Raw genomic sequence first — 24,291 nt, 5'->3', positions numbered from 1 at the left:
GTGGTAGAACAAAAAATCTTGTCACGATGCCCGAATACAGCCCACCTTGTGGTGCAGATAAAAATTAGGATCACCGCAGTGCTTATCGCAAAAATTGCGTATTCTATTGTATATAAGAAAAACGAATTCTCTGGTAGATTTTCTACAGTGTGTTATAGCATAGATAGTTAAATGGGCACATATATACTATCGAAATTGATTGAAATTACTATAGGAGGAAATGACGACAATAATGGGGGCAGTATGCCACAAAAACTGTTGTCATACCAGTCTATTTCATATTTAACGTTCGAAGCTATACTAGAGGTTGTTATCATATGTTTTGCCGGGTTTGTGGCCGCTAAGAGTGGGATTTTGAATACACAGGCCCAGAAGGTGATTTCCCAATTGAATGTGGATTTGTTTACGCCATGTTTGGTTTTCACGAAGTTGGCACCTTCATTATCGTTTGAGAAGATGGTTGATATTCTTATAATTCCGGTATTCTACGCGGTATCGACCGGGATTTCATACGGATGTTCACAGGTGGTGGGTTGGATGCTCAGATTGAACAGTCCGGAAACAGACTTCATTACGGCAATGGCGGTGTTTGGGAATTCCAATTCGCTTCCGGTGTCTTTGACGTTGTCGTTGGCATCGACATTGCCCAATTTGCTTTGGGATGACATTGAAGGCGATACACCGGATAAGGTTGCGTCGAGAGGTATACTATACTTGTTAATATTTCAGCAATTGGGCCAGGTGTTGCGGTGGTCATGGGGCTATAACAAGCTTTTGCGAAAACGGTCACAGGAGGAATTGGACTCCTATTCGAAGTTAAACCATGACGACGACCAGGAACGTGATCTTGACGTCGGTGATGAGCAGAGACCTTTATTAAGCGACCCCGACATGCGTGGTGCTCATTTTGACACCATTAATGGCGTTGATGTCGACTTGAACAACAGCATTGCGGCGAAAAATGATTCGAAGAGCTTGTCGTATAAGCCACCACGAACCGACTCATCCAGCAGTATTCTGAGTAATGGCTCGCAGTCTTTGCCGGAAGAAAATGTGTTCGTGGAACGTATTTCCGACGACAGCGACGCTAATTCAGACCAAGCATCGACTGGCATTCATAAAAGACGTGCCCGTATATATCAGTTATGGTACGCCTTGAAGAGATTGCCGGTCATAAAGGAATTTTTAGCATTTATGAATCCGCCGTTGTATGCCATGTTAATCTCGGTCGTTGTGGCATGCGTTCCTGCTTTGCAAAGGGAATTCTTCGTCGACGAGGAGTCTTTCATTCATAATACACTTTCCCAATCAATCCATCTGTTGGGATCCGTTTCCATCCCCCTTATTTTAATCGTGCTTGGATCGAATTTGTATCCTTCCAATGACATGCCCCCACCATCGAGACATTACAAGCGTATTGTGGTTGGATCATTACTTTCAAGAATGATACTACCTCCATTTATCTTGTTGCCTATCATTACCCTTTGTGTCAAGTTCTTTAAGGTTTCCATTTTGGACGATCCTATATTCTTGATTGTTGCATTTATTTTGACTATCTCGCCTCCTGCCATTCAATTGTCGCAAATCACCCAGTTGAACAATATCTACCAAAAAGAAATGTCAGGGGTGTTATTCTGGGGTTACGTTGTATTGACGTTACCAACTACCATTTTCATTGTAGTAACAAGTTTAGAAGTCTTGAAGTGGGCTACTACATAGTGAATATATATAGTTCGTTTATCGTAATGTATTTTTTATTTCGGATCCATACACCTGGTTTTATCAGGAAAAAAAATAAATTGAGCACTCTGTTAAAAAAGTCTCTACAGCAATACAGTTCATTTACCAGCATAAATCTATTGAATTATTTACAAACTAAGTTGTTTAATAGGCTGAAATTTCATGGTTTGGATAGTATCTGTATATTAAACATTGTTGATTAGATTTCATCTTAGAATTCACCCATAAGATAAGTGGAAAGAAAAGTCAGGTATCGAAACCAAGCTGGGGATATTTACATTGACATCGAAGAAACATTTGTGAGAAACAATGGTCAAAGCACGTAAACTAGCAGTGGTAGGATCTCGTTCGGTGGGAAAGTCATCGATGACAGTCAGATATGTGGAAGATCATTTTGTTGAACTGTACTATCCTACAATCGAGAATCAGTTTTCCAAGACTATAAATTACAAGAACCAAGACTATGCCATAGAGATATTGGACACAGCTGGACAGGATGAGTTCTCCATTATGAATGAGAAACATCTAATAGGTATTCATGGATACTTGTTGGTTTATTCTGTCACCTCGAGACAGTCATTCGAATTGATCAAGGTCATTAGGGATAAGATATTGAATTCAATTGGTACTGACCAAATACCAATAGTATTGATTGGTAATAAGAGCGACTTGAATTATCAAAGACAGGTAGAGACAGAGGAAGGCCAGGCATTAGCTAAAGAATTTGGTTACAGATTTTTGGAGACATCTGTCAGAGATGATGTGAATATTGATACAGCTTTTGAGAGTTTAATAGATGAGATTGAAGCCATTCAAAATCCAACTATTAAGCAAGATGACAAATGTACCATAATGTAAAGTGCTACATTTCTTACTTCTTATTTATAAATTACAATCTTAGATTCTAGCCCATATGATGGTGAGATATACTTTTCCACCTGTCATAGTTGTTTATTGGAACCTACAAATTTGTACTTACATAATACTATAATAATTTATGATATTTGTTGATTGGACAAAAAGTGAGGCTTATCAGTCGTTATTATACACGTACGTAAATGTAAGCTCAAGAATCTCGTAGTTAAAAGTATTACTGATTAGGCTGAAAAAGAGATACTGAACAATTCCTATTACAATGGGCATATCTGAATTATATAAGCAGTGTATTTGCTTAATCCCCTTTCCTATTCATAACAATGGTCTGACGAAAGGTAGAATATTGTGCTGTTGCGCAACTTTTCATACTTGCCTATGCTAGCAATATTTCCCTAAAATATACACATAGTAGTATGATTCCTTTAGTCCAGTAATAGTTAGGAATTAATTCTATCAATGTCTTCTAGTCCATTCATCATATGGCAGTAAGATTAAAATCCTAGTTATCAGGCTGGTCTAAATTATCAAAATAGCAGACAGAGAGGTGTCAAATTCTTACTAACGTTATCATTGTTTCCAAAGAAGAGATGTAGTTTCAAGTGTTGTTTAATCATCTTCATCATGATTTGAGCTATAATAAGCAGAAGTGATTTGGTACACATTGTTGGTTGAAAGTCTCGAATTTATTATATACTACCTAAATGATCCTAAATGGACTACATTTTTTTTAATTTAAATCCAAAAAATGTCATGGCTCCTCTGCAAATCCTCTTTATAACTCCATGACACGTTCTATATTCAGCAAAGAATTAGCATATTTTCATTTCTAGTCGTATATCTTTCAGTTTGATTGCAGATTGTGATCTCCGAAAAAAGCTTGATAAAAGGTGTAAAAAACAACTAGCTATGCATTATCTTCAAGTGACACTTATTTGATCATCAACTTTCCCATAGGTGTCTCGAGTAAAATGTACTTTTAAAAGGTCTTCGATAGGAGTTGCAGCCAAATTTTTTTCGTTTTTGTGTTATGAAATATGATTAAGAATATTTTACAAGTCCATGCTATACGAACATTATTCACCAGATAAAGATAGCACAACTGGCAGTTGTTTGGGACATGGATTTCTTGGAACCTAGAAAGCAGAAAAAGGTCATAACTCCAGGGCCTATTGAATCAAAAGAAGGCATTCCTTATGACTATATTGTAGTTATAGACGCGGGATCCAAAGGTTCAAGGGTATATGTTTATAATTGGTTGAACCCTGTGCATATTCTTCAGAATGATATAGATTTAAATGATATCGCCGATAATAGGGAGTTAAAGTTGGTAAGAAGGTTTTTCATTAACAGCATTGGTGGTAGGGATAATGACGAGGATAGTGATCTGGAAAATGAAGATAATGAGGAAAATCACAATACCGATAAAGAGAAAGAGAAAGGTAAAGAGAAAGATAAAGAGAAAAGTAAAGAGAAAGGCAAGGATAGAGATAAAGGGAAATATAAGGACAAAGACAACAAGACGGGTAAAGGTGGAGATCAGGATAAAGAGAAAGATAAACCGAAGGAACCGGAGAACGAAAATACTCGAAGATTACCTTTGGTAGGAGCCAAAAAGAAGTGGAATAAAAAGATAAAACCAGGAATCTCGTCCTTTAATTCAAGTCCACAAAAGATAGGCAATCATCATTTGAAGCACTTACTTCAATTAGCAAGTATAGTGGTTCCTAAGTCTCAGCATTCAAGAACACCCATATTTTTACATTCAACCGGAGGTATGCGATTATTACCTCCTATCGAACAACAACAAATTTTAGATAATATCTGCAAATATATCACACATAATTCAGATTTCTTCATCCCTGAATGTTCTACGCATGTTAACGTTATAGATGGAGATGTTGAAGGCTTATATGGTTGGCTTTCTATAAATTATTTGATTGGTGCGCTCGACAATCCGCAGAATCATCAGCATGGAAAGAACCATACCACTTATGGACTTTTGGATATGGGAGGAGCTTCTACTCAAGTTGTTTTCCAGCCTAATTTTACTGAGATTGAGGAGCATGATAAGAACCTCTTCAAGGTAAAACTTGTGGAACTCCCTACACCGATATCAGGCGAACAAAAAAAAGAGCAAACGGGTAAAAATGAAGATAGTATTGGTAGTTTCAATACTCCATCAGATCTTAATTTCGATATTTATTCAGATTCATTCTTGGGATTTGGAATGTACCAGGCTCATAATAGATATTTGTCATTTCTAACTGAAAAATATACAGAAGAACATGAATTGAATAAACCAGCATACTATGGTAGATCACATACTCCTGTTCCAGATCCATGCTTGCCAAAAGGTTACACTACTACATCAGTTATAAATGATGATTCCGTACACTTCACGGGTGAGAGTGACTTTAATAAGTGCTTAACTTCAATTTTCCCTGTATTGCATAACAGCACACATAATGCCGGCTCTGGAAAGGATGAAAATTGTAAGGAATTTAAAGATAGCGACGAGTCTAGCTCGTGCTTGTTGAACGATTTGATTCCAGCATTTGATTTCGATGTGAATCACTTCGTGGGGGTAAGTGGATATTGGGATGCAATTACTAACTTATTGTCGTATGAAGATAAGAGTGCAAGAAATTTAGCACGGTCATCTGATAAGAAACCGGGAGGAAAAGATGCCGCTGATACTTATGATTATAAGGTGATATACAACGCAACTTCCAAGTTATGTTCCCAATCTTTTAGTAGACTTATCGAGTTAAATAACGTAAGACCAGAGAAGAACCAAATGGCTGAAGAAGAGTTGTCCGATTTGTGTTTTAAATCGTCTTGGATTTTGAATTTTTTGCATCTAGGCTTAGGGTTTCCGAGATTTGGAATTGATAAACATGCAACTGAAAATAGTAGATTCAAATCATTAGAATTAGTTGAAAGATTGGGCGGATCTTCCTTTTCATGGACTCTAGGAAGAGCCATTCTTTATGCAAATGATGAATATGTACAAGCATTTAATAATTTTACTGCTGATACCATTGGCTTATCTGAAGAAGACCGCATAACAAGCAAAACTAATATCCCAAGATCAGGGTTTTACCATTCAGCATCGTCCAGCGTGTTTCATTTTGGTGCTGAACAAAGTGGCATCTTCCCAAGACCTCAATTTAACCCCCCTGTCAAAGATGCTAAATACACGATTTTTGATTATGAAACGGATTATCAACCAGAGTATAAGGAATCTAAATGGGATATAGAGCCACATCGTTGGTATGGCTCATTGGTTTTCATATCCTTAATAGGCTTTATATTATGGTTATTGATGGGTAGAAGTGGTAGAGCTGCCTTGATTGATAAGACTAAAAACAAACTTAATAGCATTTTTAATTTAGTTAAGGGCAGAACAGGCAATAGTTCATATTTCAGGTTAAATAACGATGCAGGCAATGAAGGTGACTTGGAGCTAGCAGATTTTGAGTTGAATGAACTGAGCCATAATCTTCACGGTACTTCGGCTGAAGAAGCGGATAATCAATTTAAGATCGATAGTGATGAAGATTGATTACGGCTTGCTTGATGATTGTTTTCATGTTCGTAACTAAGGTTTGAACCTAGCAAATTAGAGATTATATACTGTTACGTCAAAAATGTCTTGCTATAAATTTCGCATTTTTAAATTGTAGTTTTCCCCAGAAAACCATCCCTTGATCTATATGATATATTAATTTAATAATTGTACTTCATTAATACTGAAATAATACAATTCAATAAGAATAGGGGATAAAGATTAACGAGGAATAAACTGTAGGTGTCTATCGAATATGAGTGAGCCAACAGTTAACTTTCATATTCAGACAAGACTCACGGAATTCAAAATTCCTACGGAACTAATCAAGAAGAATTTCAAAGCGGTTCAAAAGCAAATAGAGAAGCAGAAGAAATCGATTGGAGAAGATGTGGCCAAAGTTAAGAAAAATAACAAATTGCCTACAGCAATGAAGATTGAAATGATAAATAAATTGATAAAGAGTTTTGAGATATTTCAAAAGAGACTACGAACATCGATAAATAGGGATGAAGTATTCAGGTCTAGAATAATAGCACGTCTAGAAAATTTGTCTGAATTGGCGAATTATACTGTAAAAACAAATGTTGTTCTTGAACTGAATGCCAGCCCAATTGACTCAGATGATAATAGGGATGAAAGTTCGGTTACCCCAAAATCAATGGAAGATGAGGACAGACCTTTGGATTTGCATAACGTTAACCTAATTAACTGGTACAGAGACCAGACTAATTTGTTAATTATTGATTACTTGATTAAGTCAAATACAAGGTCAGATCAGAACATCGGGTTGCAATTATTAAAGAGTATATCACAAACAAATCCCAAATTCACGAAACTTATTGATTATGATTTATATGATAATTTTAACAAGGTTTTTGTTTCAATAATTGAGAACCACGATCTTTCATTGGTAATTGCTTGGTTCAATGAGAATAGAAGCTTCTTGAAGAAGGCGAATTCTAATTTAGAATTTGAAATAAACTATTGCAAATTTTTGTCACTTATAGAAGAGGGTGATGTGAATGAAGCAATCAAGTTCTCACAGGTAAATCTTTCGCCGTACGGGAATAAAGGTAATTACCAGTCTCAAGAATTTATGAACCATGAAAGTAATTTGAATAAGTTAAAGGAGATAGGTGGCTTATTAGTTTATATGGCTATTAATGAAAAGGCCAACGCACAAATAGATAAGAGCATTCCATTTTCGAGTTCCTTAGTAATTAATTCTCCACGATTTAAGGAATATAAAAAGCTATTATCGAACGAAAGATGGGACAGCTTATCTCAATGCTTTATTGAGAATTTTACCAAGTTATATGGCATTTCAAGAAACTACCCGCTATTCATATATTTGTCTGCTGGATTATCAAGTTTGAAGACAAAGTCATGCTATTGTAATACGGAAAACACAATTTTCAAGCAATATGAGGAATCATCGGAATCTAATAAGAACATCTATAAGAAAGATTTAGCGGTATTGACGGATAAAAAATATAGAGGACCAAATAAGTATTATAAGTTGTTGAATAAAATAAATCATTGTCCAGTATGTTCGCCTGAGTTATATAAATTGAGTAAGAACTTGCCTTATGCTCAACTAATTACAAGCATTTTCAATAACCCATTCAAATTACCTAATGGAAATATCTATCCATTCGACAAATTACTAAACCCATCGGAGAAGTATTTATCGGAGAAAAATACTTTGTTACGAATGGGTAAGATTAAGGATCCGTTAACTCGTGAGATTTTTTTAATCGATGATTGTGTAAGAGTATATCCAGCTTAGACCAGCAGCTTGTATATATTGAAGCCTTTTATTCTTATGTTATTTTCTTTTGAAATATAACGTTTATTATGCGTCTATGATAGAATATATAAATCTAATTAATGATCAATTGTCCGAATCAGAATCATCGGTTTTCTTTCTCTTATCATCCTTCTTAGTAAATTGTTCGAACACGTATATTCTTGCGTCTCTCTCTGATGCGGGCTTAGTTGTATCACGTACACTGTTAGTCCGTCTATGGTGATAATCTGGGAACATTTGCCAGCTAAATTTTCCTGAACGTTCGACTTTGTAATCTTCACTTCTACCCAATATCTTAATGTTCCAAGAAGTGTATGGTTCACCTTCGAATAGAGTTAAAAGAATCTTGCCTTTGTTTTCGTTTACTGCACTAGATGCATATCCTGCAAAATCATTCTCCATATCATTATTCACCAAGTTAAAGACTGCTCTACAACTCTTGAAGTAGTTCAATACTAATTTTTGATGATCAATGATATTTCTGTCCACATCCTTTATACCCTTACCAGTGTGTGGAAAATTGAACATAATGTAGTCCAAATTCCTATTATCAGAAAATAATCTAGCTTTTGCTTTCTTCTTGTTCTTAGCCGTAGTGTTCAACTTCAACGAAGATACGAGATCAGTAGCGTCAATACTATGTAATAACTGTACTCCTTCGTCAATAAGAAAATTCAAGTTTTGTTCGACAGTAGGATATTTTTGTATTATTTCATCTTTAGAATCGAAGCTGGTCGCTATGAGATTCTCTGGCTTTATGAAATTCTCCTTTATTATAGATACTGCAAATGAAAAGTCACCTTCTCCAACAAGTAAGAGTTTGTCATCAATATTGAAAGGCTGTAAGCCTTTTTGCTGAATCTGTTGGTTTTGGGCTTTCTTCTTGTTTCGTTTTCCACTTTTTATGGACTTTTCCTTCAATGCTTGTTTGTCCTTTTGAATTTCCATGGATTTCTCCGTTTTCTTAATTATTTCTTCCTTGGTAGTAAGACGTGCTAAGGCACCTTTCAATCCTTTGCTATTCACTAATTTACCTTTTAATTTCTTTGCCATTATACAATACTTTAGTGAAATGCTCTAACACTTGAAGACTAAATTTAAGATGAGCATCGAATATTCGAATATTTAGATCGGTTTTTCGCATCTATGAATTCAATTATGATATAAAATCTAACGATTTGCTTAATGTATTGATTATATAAAAACCAAACTACGTAAAATTTTCTAACTTAATACTTATATATGAAAGGCACGTCCCTCTTCAACATTGTAATCGTCCATTGAGAGATTTCCATTTCGTTCGCTGTCTAAGTTTTCATTGGGGAGACCAATATCGCCATCATCACTTAAGCCACTACTCTGAGAATCATCATCATCCCTGTTATTTAAATAATCATCGTCTTCCAATTTTGTGGGAGTATTGTTTTTCTCGTATGATTCACTATCTAAAGCACACTGCAGATTACCATGAGCGCTTTCCGATTCCTGATCTTCTTCTTCATCGTCATCTAAGTGCTGCAAAATTTCATTCACTCCATCATTATATTCATAGAATAACATGAAGGTGCCTTGTGAATTCAAGACTTCATTTTCCGTCACAACATAGACAGATTCATCACTGATCCTCCACCAGGATCCACGTAATCTACGGTAACAAATATAATGACCGTAGTTATGCGTACCAAAATGGGATATGACGGCTTTCAAATTATACAAGAGTTTTGGATTTAATGCGATGCAATTATCTTGGTTCTCAGAGGAATCGGATGTTGAATTACTGTATCTGTCACTTTGTGATAATTCTTTGTCCTCGAAATTATCTTGATCAGACATAGATACTGTATTGGAAGATTCGGATTCAGAACTATTAGAAGGTTTATTGATATCTGCAAGTGGTATGTTGATAGTTCTTTCATCTTGCTTTCTGAAAGGTAATCTCGCATCCATGTTAATGTCTTTCGGTTCTGTAACATATGAAGTCAAATCTAATCTCGATGGGAATGAAACGTTACTAGGGTTTTTGACTATCATATAGGTCTTTGGGTCAAATACGGATCTATTAATATGAATTGTTAATAAAGGTGGTGGTCTGCTTAAGGATATTTGTTTTGATTTCTTAGTTTTTCTAATCATCTGTTTAATAGATAATTTTTCGAAGACTTCATCCGTAATATGCGGCTGTAATAACTCTTTTTCAATTTCATCAGCTCTGTTTTGGAATTGTCCTATAATTTTCTCGTTATTTGCTTCAGAAATCTTGCTAAGTAAAAATGCCTTCGTCTGTACTAAGCCACATCTATTACAATTGACATCTTCGATTATTTCTGGTGCTATCCAATCATTCATTAATGAATCTAAATCATATCCAGAATATGATGACTTATTCGGTAAATTCAAACTTAAGCCACTATTAACAGAGTAACGAATTCCACCCACTTCACCACAAGCTAAACATCCAATTCTTTCCACAGATATCCCGTCAACTGGTGTAACTAAATCTAATGGATAAACTTTGTGATCAATTTCTAATAAATTTGGATCAACCTGTGACGCAGGCACATATACCTTACCCAATCTACCCAATTCTTCACAACCGGAAATTAAATTAGGGACTAATGCGCTATCGACAAACTTATCACTAGGTGACTTTTCAGAAGAATCAGGTTCAGGAGACAGCTGCCTAGACTTAGAATCCTTTTTGTACTCAGTTTCAACGAGGTTCATAACTAATTGATAGAATTCTTGTGCGTCTTCTTGGTTATAACCGGTGAAAAAGTTTTGCTTTGGTCCATTAGGCATCTTATTTAACAACGGCTTTGCACTAAATTCTTTGCCTCTAGAGCCGTATGATCCATTAATGCCTTCCAAAAACCTCCTCAATGCAGCTGTAAAAACTAAGTCCGGCTTTGGGGTGTTGGATTTCACCGTTGTTGGAGTCGGCTCTCCTGAAATTTCGATCTCCGAGTATAGGTAGGAATCTATGAATTTTAATAAGTGTTTAGACGACGCCAACGATTGTAATACTGAATTCATAAAGCATGTGTTCCCGTCGTTACTAATACCTCCTAGTTCCCCGCCATTTTTGACAGCAAATCTGGTCTCTCTGGACTGTCTGGAAGGTCCGAACCTCGATTTATTTGAAGTCATATACCTATAGCCTGAATTCATATTAGAAAATGCTCTATTAACGAACTCTGGTAAACTGTATGATAATGGGTGTCTTCCGTAATAAACAGAAAGTACTATACTTAATAAAACTAATGTCGAAGCAGTCGAAAGCGGTAATCTGTTTGATTTGATGAATTTGGATATGGAATTTATGTTACCACCAGGGATGATATTATTAAAGAATGTAACAGGAAGCACTTTGTCTAATAGCGTTTGATCAAGTAAAGGAACGACAAATATAATTATTAAAACAAAAAATGCTATGGATTCTTTGGAAATATACAGTGTCATACAGAAGAACCAAAGGAACCTATCAGCTCAAATACCTTACGTTCTCTTGTAAAATAATTCTTAGTAGAATGAAAGTGTATGTCTTTGTAATGAATATATTTTCTTTAAAAAAAAAAGTTGATGGTGTCTCCGGTTTGTGTAATATTTTATATATCTACGAAGAAAGTAACATATTTTTTATTTAGCTTTTATATCGGATTTTACGTAACAAAACAAGAGTCCAATGCTTCCAAATGAACGAAAGACATATAGAGATAACAGGAAAAAAAAAGTGGGAAAAGAGGCGAAAAAAAAGGCCATTTATAGATACGAAATTCTTGATATCAAGAAATGTGAAATTATTCATTCTTAATACGCAAATGGTCTGCACATATTCCGGTCCGCCTATTCTATGGTCTACCTTGGTTGTACATTGGAGGAGGTGGAACACCTCTGCCGAAGTTCTGGAATTGACCCATTGGTGGTCTATCTTTACCCCAGCCACATTTCAATGGTCTGCCATTGATAGTAAAGCCAGCTAATTGAACAATCGCAAGAGCAGCTCTCTCATGGGAGTCATACTTAACGAAGGCACAACCTCTTTCAGGATGAAACTTGAAATCAACAATGAAGCCGAAGTTTTGCAATAACGGAATTAAATCGGTTTGTTGTGTAAAGTGAGCAATGTTTCCCAAATACACAGTAGTTTGCCATGAAGGAGTTTGCCTTAAAACAATATCGTACGATTGGGGAGACATGACTGGAATATTTGCTTGATTACCATTATTAGAGTTATTAGCTTGTGGAACATTGTGGAGTTGCTGTTGTGATGGTGGCATATTACCTTGCTGGTTTGGATTAAATTGGCCATTTCCAATAGGCATTCCGTTGTTTTGGTTTTGAAGTTGTTGTGGGATTGCGTTGTTAAACGGTCTAAATTGACGGTTGTTTTGATGATGACGGTTGTTGTTTCTATAATTATTATTGTTGTTTAATTGTTTATGAGAAGCCCAGTTACATCTGATCGCTCTACCACTAATCCATTCACCATTCATAGTCTGTAAAGCTAACTCAGCATCTGCCTGTTGGCCAAAGCTAACAAAACCGTAACCTCTAGATCTTGAGGTCTGCATGTCCCACATAACGTGGGCTTGCTTTAAAGATGGAAACTTAGAGAACGACTTGTTTAAAGTCTCATCGTCAACTTCAGGGGATAAATCACCCACGAAAATATTGAACGTTGGCTCATCTGGGTTTAATGAGCTGATGGTAGAAGATTGATATGCCCAGTTGATTTTTATCTCGGAGTTGTTGATGATTCTTCCATTAAGCGTGTGCAAAGCCATGTCTGCCGATTGAGTATTTTCAAATTCAATGAACGCATAATTGAATCCGGGTCTATTCTTATCATTCAATATCTTAACTGATTGGATGGCGCCTGCAACAGCAAATAAATCCTTTAACATTTCGTCAGAAACTGATTTATGTAATCCTCCAACGTATAAGATCTTATTGGACACCTCACGTCCACCTTCAACTGCACTGGCTGGATTCGTGTCTACCGCCTGTTCATTAGCCTTTTGTTGTTGGGCTTGTTGACCTGCATGGGGCTGTTGCTGTTGTTGTTGTTCATTTGGCTGTTCGTTTGGTTGTTCTTCACTAGCAGAATGTTCTTCTTCGGAAACTGGCACTGGTGATTCACTAACCTCCTGTTCTTCGGACTCTTGTGCTTGTGGCTCGACAGTTGGCTGTTCAGCAGCTTCTGTGTGCTTGACTGGTTCAGTGCTAGGTTGATCTGACATTGTTGATTATGCAAAAAACTTTTAATTAATAAAGTAACAGGATTAGTATACGGATATAAAAAGGTAATTGTTCTTGGGATAAAAAATCTATAGTAATATAATTCAATAGATTGTTAATACTTTAATATAATACCACTAAAAAAAACCTCCACGACTTTGATAAATGAAGGATAAAAATATGTCTATAATAACAAAAATTATATTAAAAAAAAGGATTGAATTGATTAAGTTGTTAAGAATGCCTTAGATTCTTCGTACCTTAAACTTTCAGTTAATTGATTAATTTAAATATGATTAACTTGTACGTACAAATTATCCTCTATTATTCCAACTGGACGTTTAATTAATTTTCTCGGGATTCAAAAACACACCTAACGATTACATAATCGAATAATTTTTCAGGAATGATAATATGATGATAATACGATGATAACGGTTAGGTAGCAGAGACATTAGAATGATGACTCGGTGTATCGTGGTTGGAATCGAGAACTCAACTCATATAAAGCCAGTAAAGGTGTTTTTGGAAGAGTTGGGCTTGTTCAATCGGAATAAAAAGATAAATAGATCGGGGAATTTGCACCAATTATATACGACATGCAAGAAAATAGAGGAATTGGAAGGCATTCCTAGAAATGATGTAGAGATAGGTTACTATGAGAAGGAAGAGTCTGATAAAAGTACGCTAGAGGGTGTTGTTAGAGGTTTTTTGACGAACATGGGGTTTGGAGGAAACGTTGAAAAATTATTGGAACACTTACCTAAGAAATGGTCGGTGTATCCTCCAATGATCCTATTGAACTCGGGTACGTTTGATAGTGATGTATGGAGAGGGTTCTTTGAAGATGGGGGGCTTAAGGACGAATTTTTTGGATACGTGCTTTCGAGTGGAGTATTTCCGGCTGGGTTGACCCATATCGCGGTCAATAAGCCTATCATAGAACAAGACATAATGAGAAGACCTTTTAATATATTGCCGGTTTATGGTGATTTTGGGCCAGAGCCCACGGAGGAGATGTTTGACTCTCCCAGCGAACAGGACTTTGAGCAGGCTTTTTGGTGTTCAGCCGTTCAAAACGGAATATATCAAACATGGGCACCTCGGTATACAATGTTTTCGAGAGGAAATATCAAAGAGAAGAAAAGGGTATTGGAGCAGTGTAAAGATGCTAACAAGAAGTGTGTGTTCGACTTGTATGCGGGAATAGGATACTTTACTTTATCGTATCTCAAAAATGGAGCGACGGTCTTTTGTTGGGAAATCAATCCGTGGTCCATCAAAGGCTTGATAAAGAGTGTCTCTAAAAACGGTTACAGCTACAAGTTAATCAGGCGACAAGAATCGCTTGACCATGCTTCTTACAATAAGTACGACAAGGACGGCGTATCGGTCTATATTTTCCACGAGTCTAACGAGTATGCCATGGATAGATACCTGCAAATTGGAAAAACCTTACCTCTTGCCCATATAAATCTCGGTCTTTTACCCACCTCCACTCCATCGTGGTCTATTACCAAGGCTTTGACACGCAAGTCGTCGACCAGCACCGTAATTCACGTTCATGAGAATGTGCACGTCGAAGATTTTGCCCAAGTAGGCCAAAAGGTAGCGGATTACTTTGAAGGAAATGTCGTTGCAATAAACAAGGTCAAGACATTTGCCCCTGACATATGGCATGTGGTAATAGACGTTTCGCTCGATTAACCCTACATGCTGTAACCTACATTAGATACATATTGCATTTAAACCATACACGCACAGAACAGAACCTTATTAGTCTATCTGGTACTCTCATCTTAAATACAGTTTTCAAATAGCCTCGGCTCATGAGAATACAAGAATCATCAAATAGCGTCGTACACTTTACTTTCTATGCCAAATACATAATCCGTTGGATTTACCTACAACCTTACCGTATACTCTGCTAGTACTCCCGATTAACTGCTCATACCTCACAGGAACCACTCCTGCCTCCCACTCACTCACTCCTACATCTTGTCAAGTGTTCCTCAGTTGTAGTCAAAACCAGTTTACCCACATGCATTCTCAATATTTAGTTGCATTCGATGAACCGTTGTCGGCTAGCCGTGCAGACGGATGTTTGGCTCTAGGTGTACGGATCACGTTGGTCCTATTGAATAGATGTCATCGTAGCTCATAGACACTATATAATGGCTCTTCGTGTGAAGCTCAAAATCTCATGATATCAACTGCGCCATTTTAAAGCGTTATATTGAAGTATTTACTGGTACTACTAGTATATTGAGGTCAGTGGTGAAAATAATACAATAATAGTCTATCGAGCCTGATAAAACACGATCGAATTACGATTAAAACGAGAGGACACAATATTTGGTGACGTAATTCATTGATTAGAACATAACTTGAGGTGCACTTGATCAGTAAATTAAAATAAAAAACAATAGAGTTTTTTATTAGTGGGTAATTAAGGTGTGTCAATATGTCGAATGAAATAAAGAGCGAAGAAGATCAGCTATATGATATATTGAATCTTTCACCACCGGTAGATATAAAGTTAAACAGCCCTATAAATATGGCTGGACAGGGACATTATAACCCAGTGGGCGAGAGTCAATACCCTAAACCAGAAAACGAAGATTTATTTATAAAACCAGTGATGGGGGTTCCAGTGAATGCGCTACCGATGCAACCGGCAATGCAAAGTGGAAGTCAGGGGACATCGCATACGAATTCGAATTCGTCAATTTCAGCAGGGAAAAACCAACATAATGGAGAAATGTATGATGGGATGTTCAACAAGAATGTAAATCTTAACTTGGGGAACAATGCGGGAATGTCATTGAATTCGAATAACCTCCAACAGTTGAATGGCGAGTTATTATCGCCGCCAAACATGTTCGGAAACCTGAGTCATCTCCATCCACAATCACCATCAGTGTATTCATCACATTCATTGTACAGTGATACCTCACTGAATCCAGGTAGTCCGTATATTGATGCCGCATCACACTTCAGTAATGCTTATTCTGATATGCCGCAGCCCCCACGTCAGCAAGTACAGTATCTTGATTCAAATAATCAGGGTCATTTTAATACGTTCGATACCGAAATAGCCTTAGGTGGTTCTATTTCAAGTACCAATCTTATGGGAATGTCGGAAAACCATATACAACAACCAGTTCCACAGTTTAATTACTCGGTTACCCAAGCATATAATGGACATCCGGAACAGTATAATGGCAACAATAATTTAGCCTCGAATAACCATAATTACAACTATCAACAAAACATAAATTCCATGAACAAGTTGACGGAAAATAATTTGATTAATTATAATACAATGCAAGAAGAATCTCAACGAGAAGTATCAATTTCCATAGAACAGGCACCCGAAGAAGTAGCAGCCAAGACACCATCCTTATTCAGTAATTCATCGCATAATTCGTCTAATAATTCTCCTCATAAGCCAAATTCTGGTAATGAATTAATACCCAATTATCAATTAACACCTACGAGCCCAGGCTCAGTTATTTCGGACGTATCAGATCAACAAAGTTCGTTGTTGAATCCAGATGAGTTTCAAACTATTAAAAGAGGTAGAAAGAGGAATCATGTTGCGAAAACCCTGCGGTCTCGGCTGAATTCCAGATCAGGGTCAAAGTCTTTACCTCAGGAAGAAGATATGGATGATGAAGGAGGTTCTGTTGTTTCGAAGAATGGTGTAGTTTCATCTAGGGAAAAGATGTTAGAATTGGCATCACCTAATCAATCGTCCAAAAGAACTCAAAAGCATCCATCTGTGTATGCATGTCACTTGTGTGATAAGAGGTTTACCAGGCCATATAACTTAAAATCACATCTTAGAACCCATACCGATGAGAGACCTTTTATTTGTAATGTATGCGGGAAGGCATTCGCCAGGCAGCATGATCGCAAAAGACACGAGGATTTGCATACGGGGGAAAAGAAGTTCCAATGCAAAGGATTCTTGAAAGATGGCACTCCGTATGGGTGTGGAAGAAAGTTTGCTAGAGCAGATGCTCTAAGGAGACACTTTCAAACCGAAGCTGGTAAGGAATGTATAAGGCTTTTAGTCGAAGAAGATGAAAAAGATCGTGGGGATGGCCCTCCAAGGGACCCTGGATCGATCGGCGAAGCAGGAATGTCAAACGAATACTTGAGTCCAACGAGTGCATTGATAAGTAGTACAACTAATAGTATGCATTCAATTCCTCAAGTGGCGATTTCTCCTCCAGATTAATTCCAGGGTCATAATAGAATATTGAGTGCCGATTTCATTTATTAATGGCTTCGAATATGTGCTCCTGTCGAAACGAGAAAGGTTAGGTATACATTCTGATAATGTTTCGTCTGGTATTTATATTTCTCATTGTATTATATTAAACTATGTTGGATGCAGATAGAAGTGTTGCATTCGTATTTGGGGTCTCAATGGTAAGTCAAACTCTTAATAATGTCGTCATTCACATACTTGGTGTCCTTCAATTTCAAATCGACTGAAATATATGTATCGACATCGTTTAGTCCTTGTTTGACAAAAGAACATTATAATTCACATTGAATAATTTTAAATAGGACTAATTATGAGTATCAACAAGTAATGTAAAATTATATAGTAACAAACTTGTAGCTAAACTTTGTAATATAGTCTTCAAATTTTGATAGGCTTTGATTCCAACACTTAAGAAATTCGCACAAATATAATTTCAATTTTTAAAAACTTCGGGTTTAGAAGTAAGCTTTTACGTATTAATCCTAAAGATGTCATTGGAACATGATGATCAGATGATAGATAGACTATCATCTAACTTCCAAGAAGTTAAGAGCAAAGAAGAAAAAACTCTTGAAGAATTACAGCATTCCAAACAGGAATTGATGACCAAACAGAATAAAGAGTTTCTTGAAGAATTATTTAAAGATAATGCTAGTACTCCTATAAACATTAAAAACATACAAGTTACGAATTCACAATCATTTAGAAATACATTTCTTCAAAAGCAACTACAACCTTTGTTATCTAATAACTTGACTACATTGACAAAGTTAACTGAGAATATAGATCAAGTTACTCACAACTTCACAAAATTAGGTCTTGTTGAAAATTTGTTGGTGAGTTTGAATCCAATACCGAAGACATACTTCAATAGAGGCAAACCGTCCATTGACTTGGTGCCAATTTTCAATATCATACCAGTGAAACGATTTTATGCTAAAACCGGTACAAACATTGGAAATGGAGAAGGTGATGGATATATTCAATTTCAAATCAAGAATATTTTTGGTGGAGCAGAGAATCTTACATTTGATGCAATAACTGGTACCAGAACTCAATCATCTTATTTACTTAATTATAATCAACCGATTTTTAATAATGCAAATTACATCTGGGAAAACTTGGCGTATCTTAATGTTAAAAAATTGCATTGGTTAAATAGTGATCTTGATGTTAAGGGTATAACTAATAAAATCTACACTCAATATAAGCTGCCTATCAATCACGAATTAATTTTGGAGAATTGTTGGAGATGTTTGACAAATAATCAATCTAAATCATTAGATGTTTTAAATCAACTGGGAAATAACTTCAAGTCATCCATAATGTATAACTGGAGATATGAAACAAGAAATAACATGCATTTACCTACAAGTGGTAAATTCATTAGACTAGGTATTGAATATTCCGGTTTATGGAGTTTCAACTCGTCACATTTTATTAAATCGGTTATGGAATCTCAATTTGCGTATAAATTTAACAAATTGCATTCGGTTATTTTGTCTTGCAAGTCAGGCTTGATATTTTCTACGGATAACGCAACGCCTTTATTAGATAGGTTCTATATTGGTGGACCAAACGATGTAAGGGCATTCACATTAAATGGTTTAGGACCTAAGAATTATAACTCATCCATCGGAGGTGATGTTTTCCTCAATGGTGGCATCTCACTCATTTCCAAATTTCCAAGAGTAAGTGATGACTCTAATTTTAAGATACACAATTTTATCAATTTCGGTAAATTATTACCTTTAGACAAATCTAAAACGTCATTAGAAACTGTCAAGAATTTAACTACTGAATTCTCAGTAGGATATGGTTTTGGTGTTCTTTATAATCATCCAATGGCAAGATTCGAATTGAATTTTGTTTTGCCTATCGCTTCGCACGAGAGAGATTATATACGGAAAGGCTTACAGTATGGTATTGGTATTTCTTTCTTATAATTGTAAATAGCTTGTATATTATATTTTATACCACGCAATATGTTATTCTTTTTTCTTATGCTTTCTATTTATTTAGAATGATGTTTTACAACCCATTCGGAATGTTCTTTAATTACTGCAGGAATAATTAATCCTTCAATATCCATGTGGTCTTCTTTTTGTTTATCTGTTAATTTGATCCAAAGTTCTGATCCATCTGAATGAACAAATACAACTTCCTTCTTTCTGGTTTGTAATAAGTTACCAATCACCAATTGATGTTGGTATCTTTCTAATGCACCTTTGGATTTTTCGATTAAGATCAGATGATCCGTTTCTAATTTGAATGAAACAATCATTGCAGATGGTGCCCAGTTGTCAACTAATCTTCTCAAGAACTTTGGAACTTGTTCTAAGTCAATTATCAATTTACCTGCAGCTTGGGATTGTATTTTATGCTGAGGCATTCTCGACTGTGGTAAGAAGAAATCTGAGACGGCAGCTGCTAAGTAAAACAAAGCTTTGTCTTCAATTTTTTGTAATAAAATAGCCATCAATTTCAATGTATATAAATATTGATTAACATTCGTAAATGGTATTAATAATAACGACTGTGATTCTTTTGCTTCTTTATACTTTCTTAAGACAACCAACATCTCATCTGCAAAATCGGGGTTAATTTCGACCTTATTATTAACTTCTGTCATATAATCTAAGAAACAATTAGTAGTATGACTGTAATGTCTTGAGTATGGCAAAAGAGAAAACTCTCTATGTAAAAATATAACAGCATACCCATTCTCTAAGAAGTACTCTGCCGACGTTGCTCCTCTCGTACCGGCACTAAAATTATCAATAAATCTAACAGTATTATTCTCTAATGGAACAGTTGTACCACCAGATGTTACCAATGCGATACGTTTTCCAGTGTTAGCAGCATGAAATTCAATAAAAGCTGTCACCTGTTGCTCGATCTCCAGTAAATATGGGGGAGCTTGGTGAGTTCTGAAATATTTATCTTCGTCAGATAACTGTGCAATTGGCAAATCTGGAATAGTTCTGTCAATTGCAGTTTCAGCAATTGGATTGGACGTATGGTATTTCTTCTGCTGTGGTGATTTTGGTGTCATTTTGGTGAATAATGATCTTCCAGTATTAAAAAATTGAATAAGTGGTCATAAAATTTTGATGTATCACGAAAATCTTACTAAACCAATTACATCATAGTAATTTATAAACTCTGTTAACGATTTTTTACAATGAACCCAGTGGTATTCCTAGATGTATGTACCTATTCGATATCATTGAACCTTCTAACTGATACTAACAACTGAAAACAGGTGAATAAAGGAGGTATGTGCTATTTTTGCTCACTATCATGGCTACCTAAGGTGCAATAATATAGCTGAATACATTACTAACGTATAATATCAGATGTTCCGTTGGGACGGATAAAGCTCAAACTATTTGCAAGTGAATTACCGAAGTATGTATGTTCCATAACATTGGATAAGGATCCAAACTAACAATGATTTAAGGACTTGTGAAAATTTCAGGCAATTCTGCACCGGTGAATACAGAGAGAACAATCGCCCAAAAGGCTACAAAGGCTGTACATTTCATAGGGTAGTCAAAGGTTTCATGATTCAAGGCGGTGATTTTGTCCGAGGGAATGGCTTGGGAAGCATTTCCATATATGGAGGTAATACATTCGACGATGAAGGATTTCCCTATGACCGTAAGTTATTTTTTAATTATTCTACTGCTGTCAAGATACGCATACTAACTGGTATCTTTAGACAAGAAATATAGTGTTTCTATGGCCAATTCTGGGCCCAATTCCAATGGATGTCAATTTTTCATATGCTGCAAAGAGGTCCCACATCTAGATGGTAAGCATGTTGTGTTTGGAGAAGTAGTTGAAGGGTTTGATATTGTAGATCAAATAGAAAAGACCAAAGTAGGGGTTCTTGATAAACCATACCCCGATATAACGATAACCAATTGTGGTGAGATGTAGATTGATCTAACCACAACATCTCCAGTTCCTTAATCCAGAGCTACGTTCTGCAAACTACACAAATTAGATATAGCAACATATGTGCTTTTAGCTTAACGGTCATAGATTAATATAATTATTTGCATCAGTACATTTTGTACATTTCGTAATATGTGCGCCTATTCTGTCAGACCAGATAGTCTTGCGATTTGAAAAAAAATCAATTATACGATATCTTAATACATTAGACAGATAGGCTATCAAGATGTCAGCAGATTTCTGGAGCTCATCACAACGTAACAGGTGGCAACTTACCAGGCATTCTTTGTTGGAATCGAGGCGAAAACTCCTCTTGCTTGAGAAAAAAATGATTCAGAATGGATTTATCAAGGATTACCCAAATGTCGAATATGATGCCAATACAAGAATATATTTGCATAATTGTATGTCATATTTATATTATTTATAAAATCAATTGATAACGAATGCTGTTACTAACTATATTAAAGTACTTATTAAACTAGGCAGAAGGCTCAATGTCAGACAAATTGCATTAGCTACAGCAGAAATATACATGAGCAGGTTCCTCATCAAAGTGCTGTTGAAGGAAATAAATGTATATTTGCTCGTAACAACGTGTCTATATGCTGCTTGTAAAATTGAAGAATGTCCCCAGCATATACGGCTTATTACATCGGAGGCACGGAATCTATGGCCGGAATACATCCCCCAGGACGTAACCAAGCTAGCCGAGTTTGAGTTCTATTTGATCGAAGAGATGGACCTGTTCTTGGTTCTACATCATCCATATCGCTCACTCCTACAGATCAGGGACTACTTGAACGAGAACTTCGCTCTCTACGGATTCTCGTTGTCAGACGACGAATTGCAGAATTCATGGTCCCTTATAAACGATAGCTACATCACCGACCTCCATCTCCTATTACCACCGCACATAATAGCCATTGCTACCATATATATAACCATAGTGCTCAAGAAAAATATCAGTTCGTTGCGTCTTGGTGCAAATTCCATGTCCAATGATACAGTAGGCATGGACCCGCATACAAAACCCAACTCCAACTCCATCCACGCCGAAGACCTCATGGCCTTGGCCACTGGTGGCTCCGCCATCAATGACATTGGGAACCCATCCTCTGGCACGAATGGTTTCCACGACATAGAACTAGACGAAAATACAATCAAGATCAACAAATTCATGACTTTTCTAGATCATTCCCATGTAAATTTGAACGAAGTCGTTGAGGCTATACAGGACATCATCACCTTGTATGCTATTTGGAACAGGTACAATGAAATGTCCGTGAAAAAAGTGCTACAAGATATGCTATTAAATAGATCTGTATAAGCTCGAGAATACCTATTTTAACTACACATAGAGTCTGAACGTCTAAGCTTCCTTACTGTACGAGTCCCTATCCTCTCTATTGGCGCTAATCCTAACAATAGCTGATTACAATTGGAACGTCTAACAATCGATTTCAGTTTCACGTGATAGATTTACGTGTTGAATTTTTTTTATTTCGAATAGGTTGAAAAAGTTGATTCTTATATTGATATTGGCTTAAGTAACTGGACTCAAGAACGTATTTCCTAAGGTATAGACATTCATAGTTGTTGGAATAGAAAGAAAGAATCATTTCTATCACTAAGTATTGTCAGGAAATAATTCAGCATGTCTTCATCATCTCAGACTAAACCAGTTGACACATCACCAATTATCAAGAAACACAATGAAAAATATCATAATTCATATTTAGCTATGGTCGAGAGGAACCAAATACCGTTGTCTCGAGCGCTTTTATGTGGTATACACCTATTTAACTATATCTTTCCAGGAGGGTTTGCATCGAAATTTATTCGCTTACAGCACCGAACAGGTACTTCGTACAGTGGGAGTGCATTGTACGATATTGGGATCGACGACGGGTATTATATTGTTCACTGGGTTATATTGCTAACGTTTCTTAGATCGTTTCTCATGCAGTGGTGCTTTGAACCATTTGCCTCATACTTCTGTAATATTCATTCTAGAAAGGCTAAGGTGAGATTTTCCGAACAAAGTTGGTCGTTTGTATACTATTCATTTTCTTTCACATATGGTGCTTATTTATATTACAACTCGTCATACTGGCTCAATTTCGATCAGATTTTCGCAAACTGGCCGCATTATCAACTAGGGTCGTTATTCAAGAAATACTACCTCATTTCTATGGGATTCTGGTTGCAGCAGATTTTCGTGTTGAATATTGAAGAAAGAAGAAAGGATCATTTCCAGATGTTCAGTCACCATATAATTACGTGTTTGTTGCTCACTGGGTCATATTACTATTATTATAATAGAATCGGTCATTTAATCTTGATGATTATGGATTCAGTAGACATATTCTTAGCAGCTGCGAAACTTTTGAAATATTCGGGTTACAACAATGCCTGTGACTATATGTTTGTTTTCTTCATGGTTTCGTGGGTAGTGTTGAGGCATGGCCTTTACAATTATTTATTCTACCAGAGTTGGCATAATGCATCGAGTTTAATGAGCAATTCAGAATGTATTCCAGGTCAGTTTCAAAAAAGATGCTGGACGCCGACAATTCTTAATAGTTTCTTTTTTTTGTTAGGTGGTTTGCAGGTAATCACAATGATCTGGATGTACCTTATTTCGAAGGTTGCCTACAAAGTTATTCTGGGGAAAGGAGCAGAAGACGTTAGAAGTGATGAAGACGATCTGGACTACGAAGAAGATAGTAATATAGCGCCTGATGGCCACCATTCTTCGAATAAGAGAAGAGACTATCCTAATATCGGAAGTGACATTAATATAAAGTAACT

The 24,291-nt window shown here is 36.2% G+C and overlaps 14 protein-coding genes across 14 annotated transcripts; 10 read left to right on the top strand and 4 right to left on the bottom strand. All coding sequences in view use genetic code 12, as the record gives it.

Moving 5' to 3' along the window:
* Nucleotides 1-243: 243 nt before the first annotated feature.
* Nucleotides 244-1,719, top strand: DEHA2A10142g (DEHA2A10142p; the record flags this gene model as incomplete). The annotated part of the gene is made up of 1 exon (XM_002769977.1): nt 244-1,719. The coding sequence occupies one exon, from the start codon at nt 244-246 to the stop codon at nt 1,717-1,719; it is 1,476 nt and encodes a 491-aa protein (XP_002770023.1).
* A 330-nt stretch (nt 1,720-2,049) lies between these two features.
* DEHA2A10120g (DEHA2A10120p) lies at nt 2,050-2,598 on the top strand (the record flags this gene model as incomplete). Its single annotated transcript, XM_456771.1, has 1 exon — nt 2,050-2,598. The coding sequence occupies one exon, from the start codon at nt 2,050-2,052 to the stop codon at nt 2,596-2,598; it is 549 nt and encodes a 182-aa protein (XP_456771.2).
* A 1,135-nt stretch (nt 2,599-3,733) lies between these two features.
* On the top strand, nt 3,734-6,181 carry DEHA2A10098g (DEHA2A10098p; the record flags this gene model as incomplete). Its single annotated transcript, XM_456770.1, has 1 exon — nt 3,734-6,181. One exon carries the CDS (start codon nt 3,734-3,736, stop codon nt 6,179-6,181), a length of 2,448 nt encoding a protein of 815 aa, XP_456770.2.
* Nucleotides 6,182-6,440: 259 nt separating this feature from the next.
* DEHA2A10076g (DEHA2A10076p) lies at nt 6,441-7,976 on the top strand (the record flags this gene model as incomplete). Its single annotated transcript, XM_456769.1, has 1 exon — nt 6,441-7,976. The coding sequence occupies one exon, from the start codon at nt 6,441-6,443 to the stop codon at nt 7,974-7,976; it is 1,536 nt and encodes a 511-aa protein (XP_456769.2).
* A 105-nt stretch (nt 7,977-8,081) lies between these two features.
* Nucleotides 8,082-9,050, bottom strand: DEHA2A10054g (DEHA2A10054p; the record flags this gene model as incomplete). The annotated part of the gene is made up of 1 exon (XM_456768.1): nt 8,082-9,050. The coding sequence occupies one exon, from the start codon at nt 9,048-9,050 to the stop codon at nt 8,082-8,084; it is 969 nt and encodes a 322-aa protein (XP_456768.1).
* A 183-nt stretch (nt 9,051-9,233) lies between these two features.
* DEHA2A10032g (DEHA2A10032p) lies at nt 9,234-11,456 on the bottom strand (the record flags this gene model as incomplete). The annotated part of the gene is made up of 1 exon (XM_456767.1): nt 9,234-11,456. The coding sequence occupies one exon, from the start codon at nt 11,454-11,456 to the stop codon at nt 9,234-9,236; it is 2,223 nt and encodes a 740-aa protein (XP_456767.2).
* Nucleotides 11,457-11,845: 389 nt separating this feature from the next.
* On the bottom strand, nt 11,846-13,237 carry DEHA2A10010g (DEHA2A10010p; the record flags this gene model as incomplete). The annotated part of the gene is made up of 1 exon (XM_456766.1): nt 11,846-13,237. The coding sequence occupies one exon, from the start codon at nt 13,235-13,237 to the stop codon at nt 11,846-11,848; it is 1,392 nt and encodes a 463-aa protein (XP_456766.1).
* A 457-nt stretch (nt 13,238-13,694) lies between these two features.
* Nucleotides 13,695-14,942, top strand: DEHA2A09988g (DEHA2A09988p; the record flags this gene model as incomplete). The annotated part of the gene is made up of 1 exon (XM_456765.1): nt 13,695-14,942. One exon carries the CDS (start codon nt 13,695-13,697, stop codon nt 14,940-14,942), a length of 1,248 nt encoding a protein of 415 aa, XP_456765.2.
* Nucleotides 14,943-15,699: 757 nt separating this feature from the next.
* On the top strand, nt 15,700-17,481 carry DEHA2A09966g (DEHA2A09966p; the record flags this gene model as incomplete). Its single annotated transcript, XM_456764.1, has 1 exon — nt 15,700-17,481. The coding sequence occupies one exon, from the start codon at nt 15,700-15,702 to the stop codon at nt 17,479-17,481; it is 1,782 nt and encodes a 593-aa protein (XP_456764.2).
* A 521-nt stretch (nt 17,482-18,002) lies between these two features.
* On the top strand, nt 18,003-19,460 carry DEHA2A09944g (DEHA2A09944p; the record flags this gene model as incomplete). Its single annotated transcript, XM_002769976.1, has 1 exon — nt 18,003-19,460. One exon carries the CDS (start codon nt 18,003-18,005, stop codon nt 19,458-19,460), a length of 1,458 nt encoding a protein of 485 aa, XP_002770022.1.
* A 68-nt stretch (nt 19,461-19,528) lies between these two features.
* Nucleotides 19,529-20,569, bottom strand: DEHA2A09922g (DEHA2A09922p; the record flags this gene model as incomplete). The annotated part of the gene is made up of 1 exon (XM_456763.1): nt 19,529-20,569. One exon carries the CDS (start codon nt 20,567-20,569, stop codon nt 19,529-19,531), a length of 1,041 nt encoding a protein of 346 aa, XP_456763.2.
* Nucleotides 20,570-20,698: 129 nt separating this feature from the next.
* On the top strand, nt 20,699-21,459 carry DEHA2A09900g (DEHA2A09900p; the record flags this gene model as incomplete). The annotated part of the gene is made up of 5 exons (XM_456762.1): nt 20,699-20,722; nt 20,780-20,792; nt 20,874-20,925; nt 20,978-21,177; nt 21,239-21,459. 5 exons carry the CDS (start codon nt 20,699-20,701, stop codon nt 21,457-21,459), a joined length of 510 nt encoding a protein of 169 aa, XP_456762.1.
* A 244-nt stretch (nt 21,460-21,703) lies between these two features.
* Nucleotides 21,704-22,807, top strand: DEHA2A09878g (DEHA2A09878p; the record flags this gene model as incomplete). The annotated part of the gene is made up of 2 exons (XM_456761.1): nt 21,704-21,881; nt 21,948-22,807. The coding sequence occupies 2 exons, from the start codon at nt 21,704-21,706 to the stop codon at nt 22,805-22,807; spliced, it is 1,038 nt and encodes a 345-aa protein (XP_456761.2).
* A 327-nt stretch (nt 22,808-23,134) lies between these two features.
* Nucleotides 23,135-24,289, top strand: DEHA2A09856g (DEHA2A09856p; the record flags this gene model as incomplete). The annotated part of the gene is made up of 1 exon (XM_456760.1): nt 23,135-24,289. The coding sequence occupies one exon, from the start codon at nt 23,135-23,137 to the stop codon at nt 24,287-24,289; it is 1,155 nt and encodes a 384-aa protein (XP_456760.2).
* Between the last annotated feature and the right edge of the window lie 2 nt (nt 24,290-24,291).

Source organism: Debaryomyces hansenii, assembly GCF_000006445.2.
Source record: "Debaryomyces hansenii CBS767 chromosome A complete sequence".
Taxonomy (NCBI): Eukaryota; Fungi; Ascomycota; class Pichiomycetes; order Serinales; family Debaryomycetaceae; genus Debaryomyces; species Debaryomyces hansenii.
The sequence above is the reverse complement of the archived record's forward strand: the minus strand, read 5'-3'. Positions and strand labels throughout refer to the sequence as shown.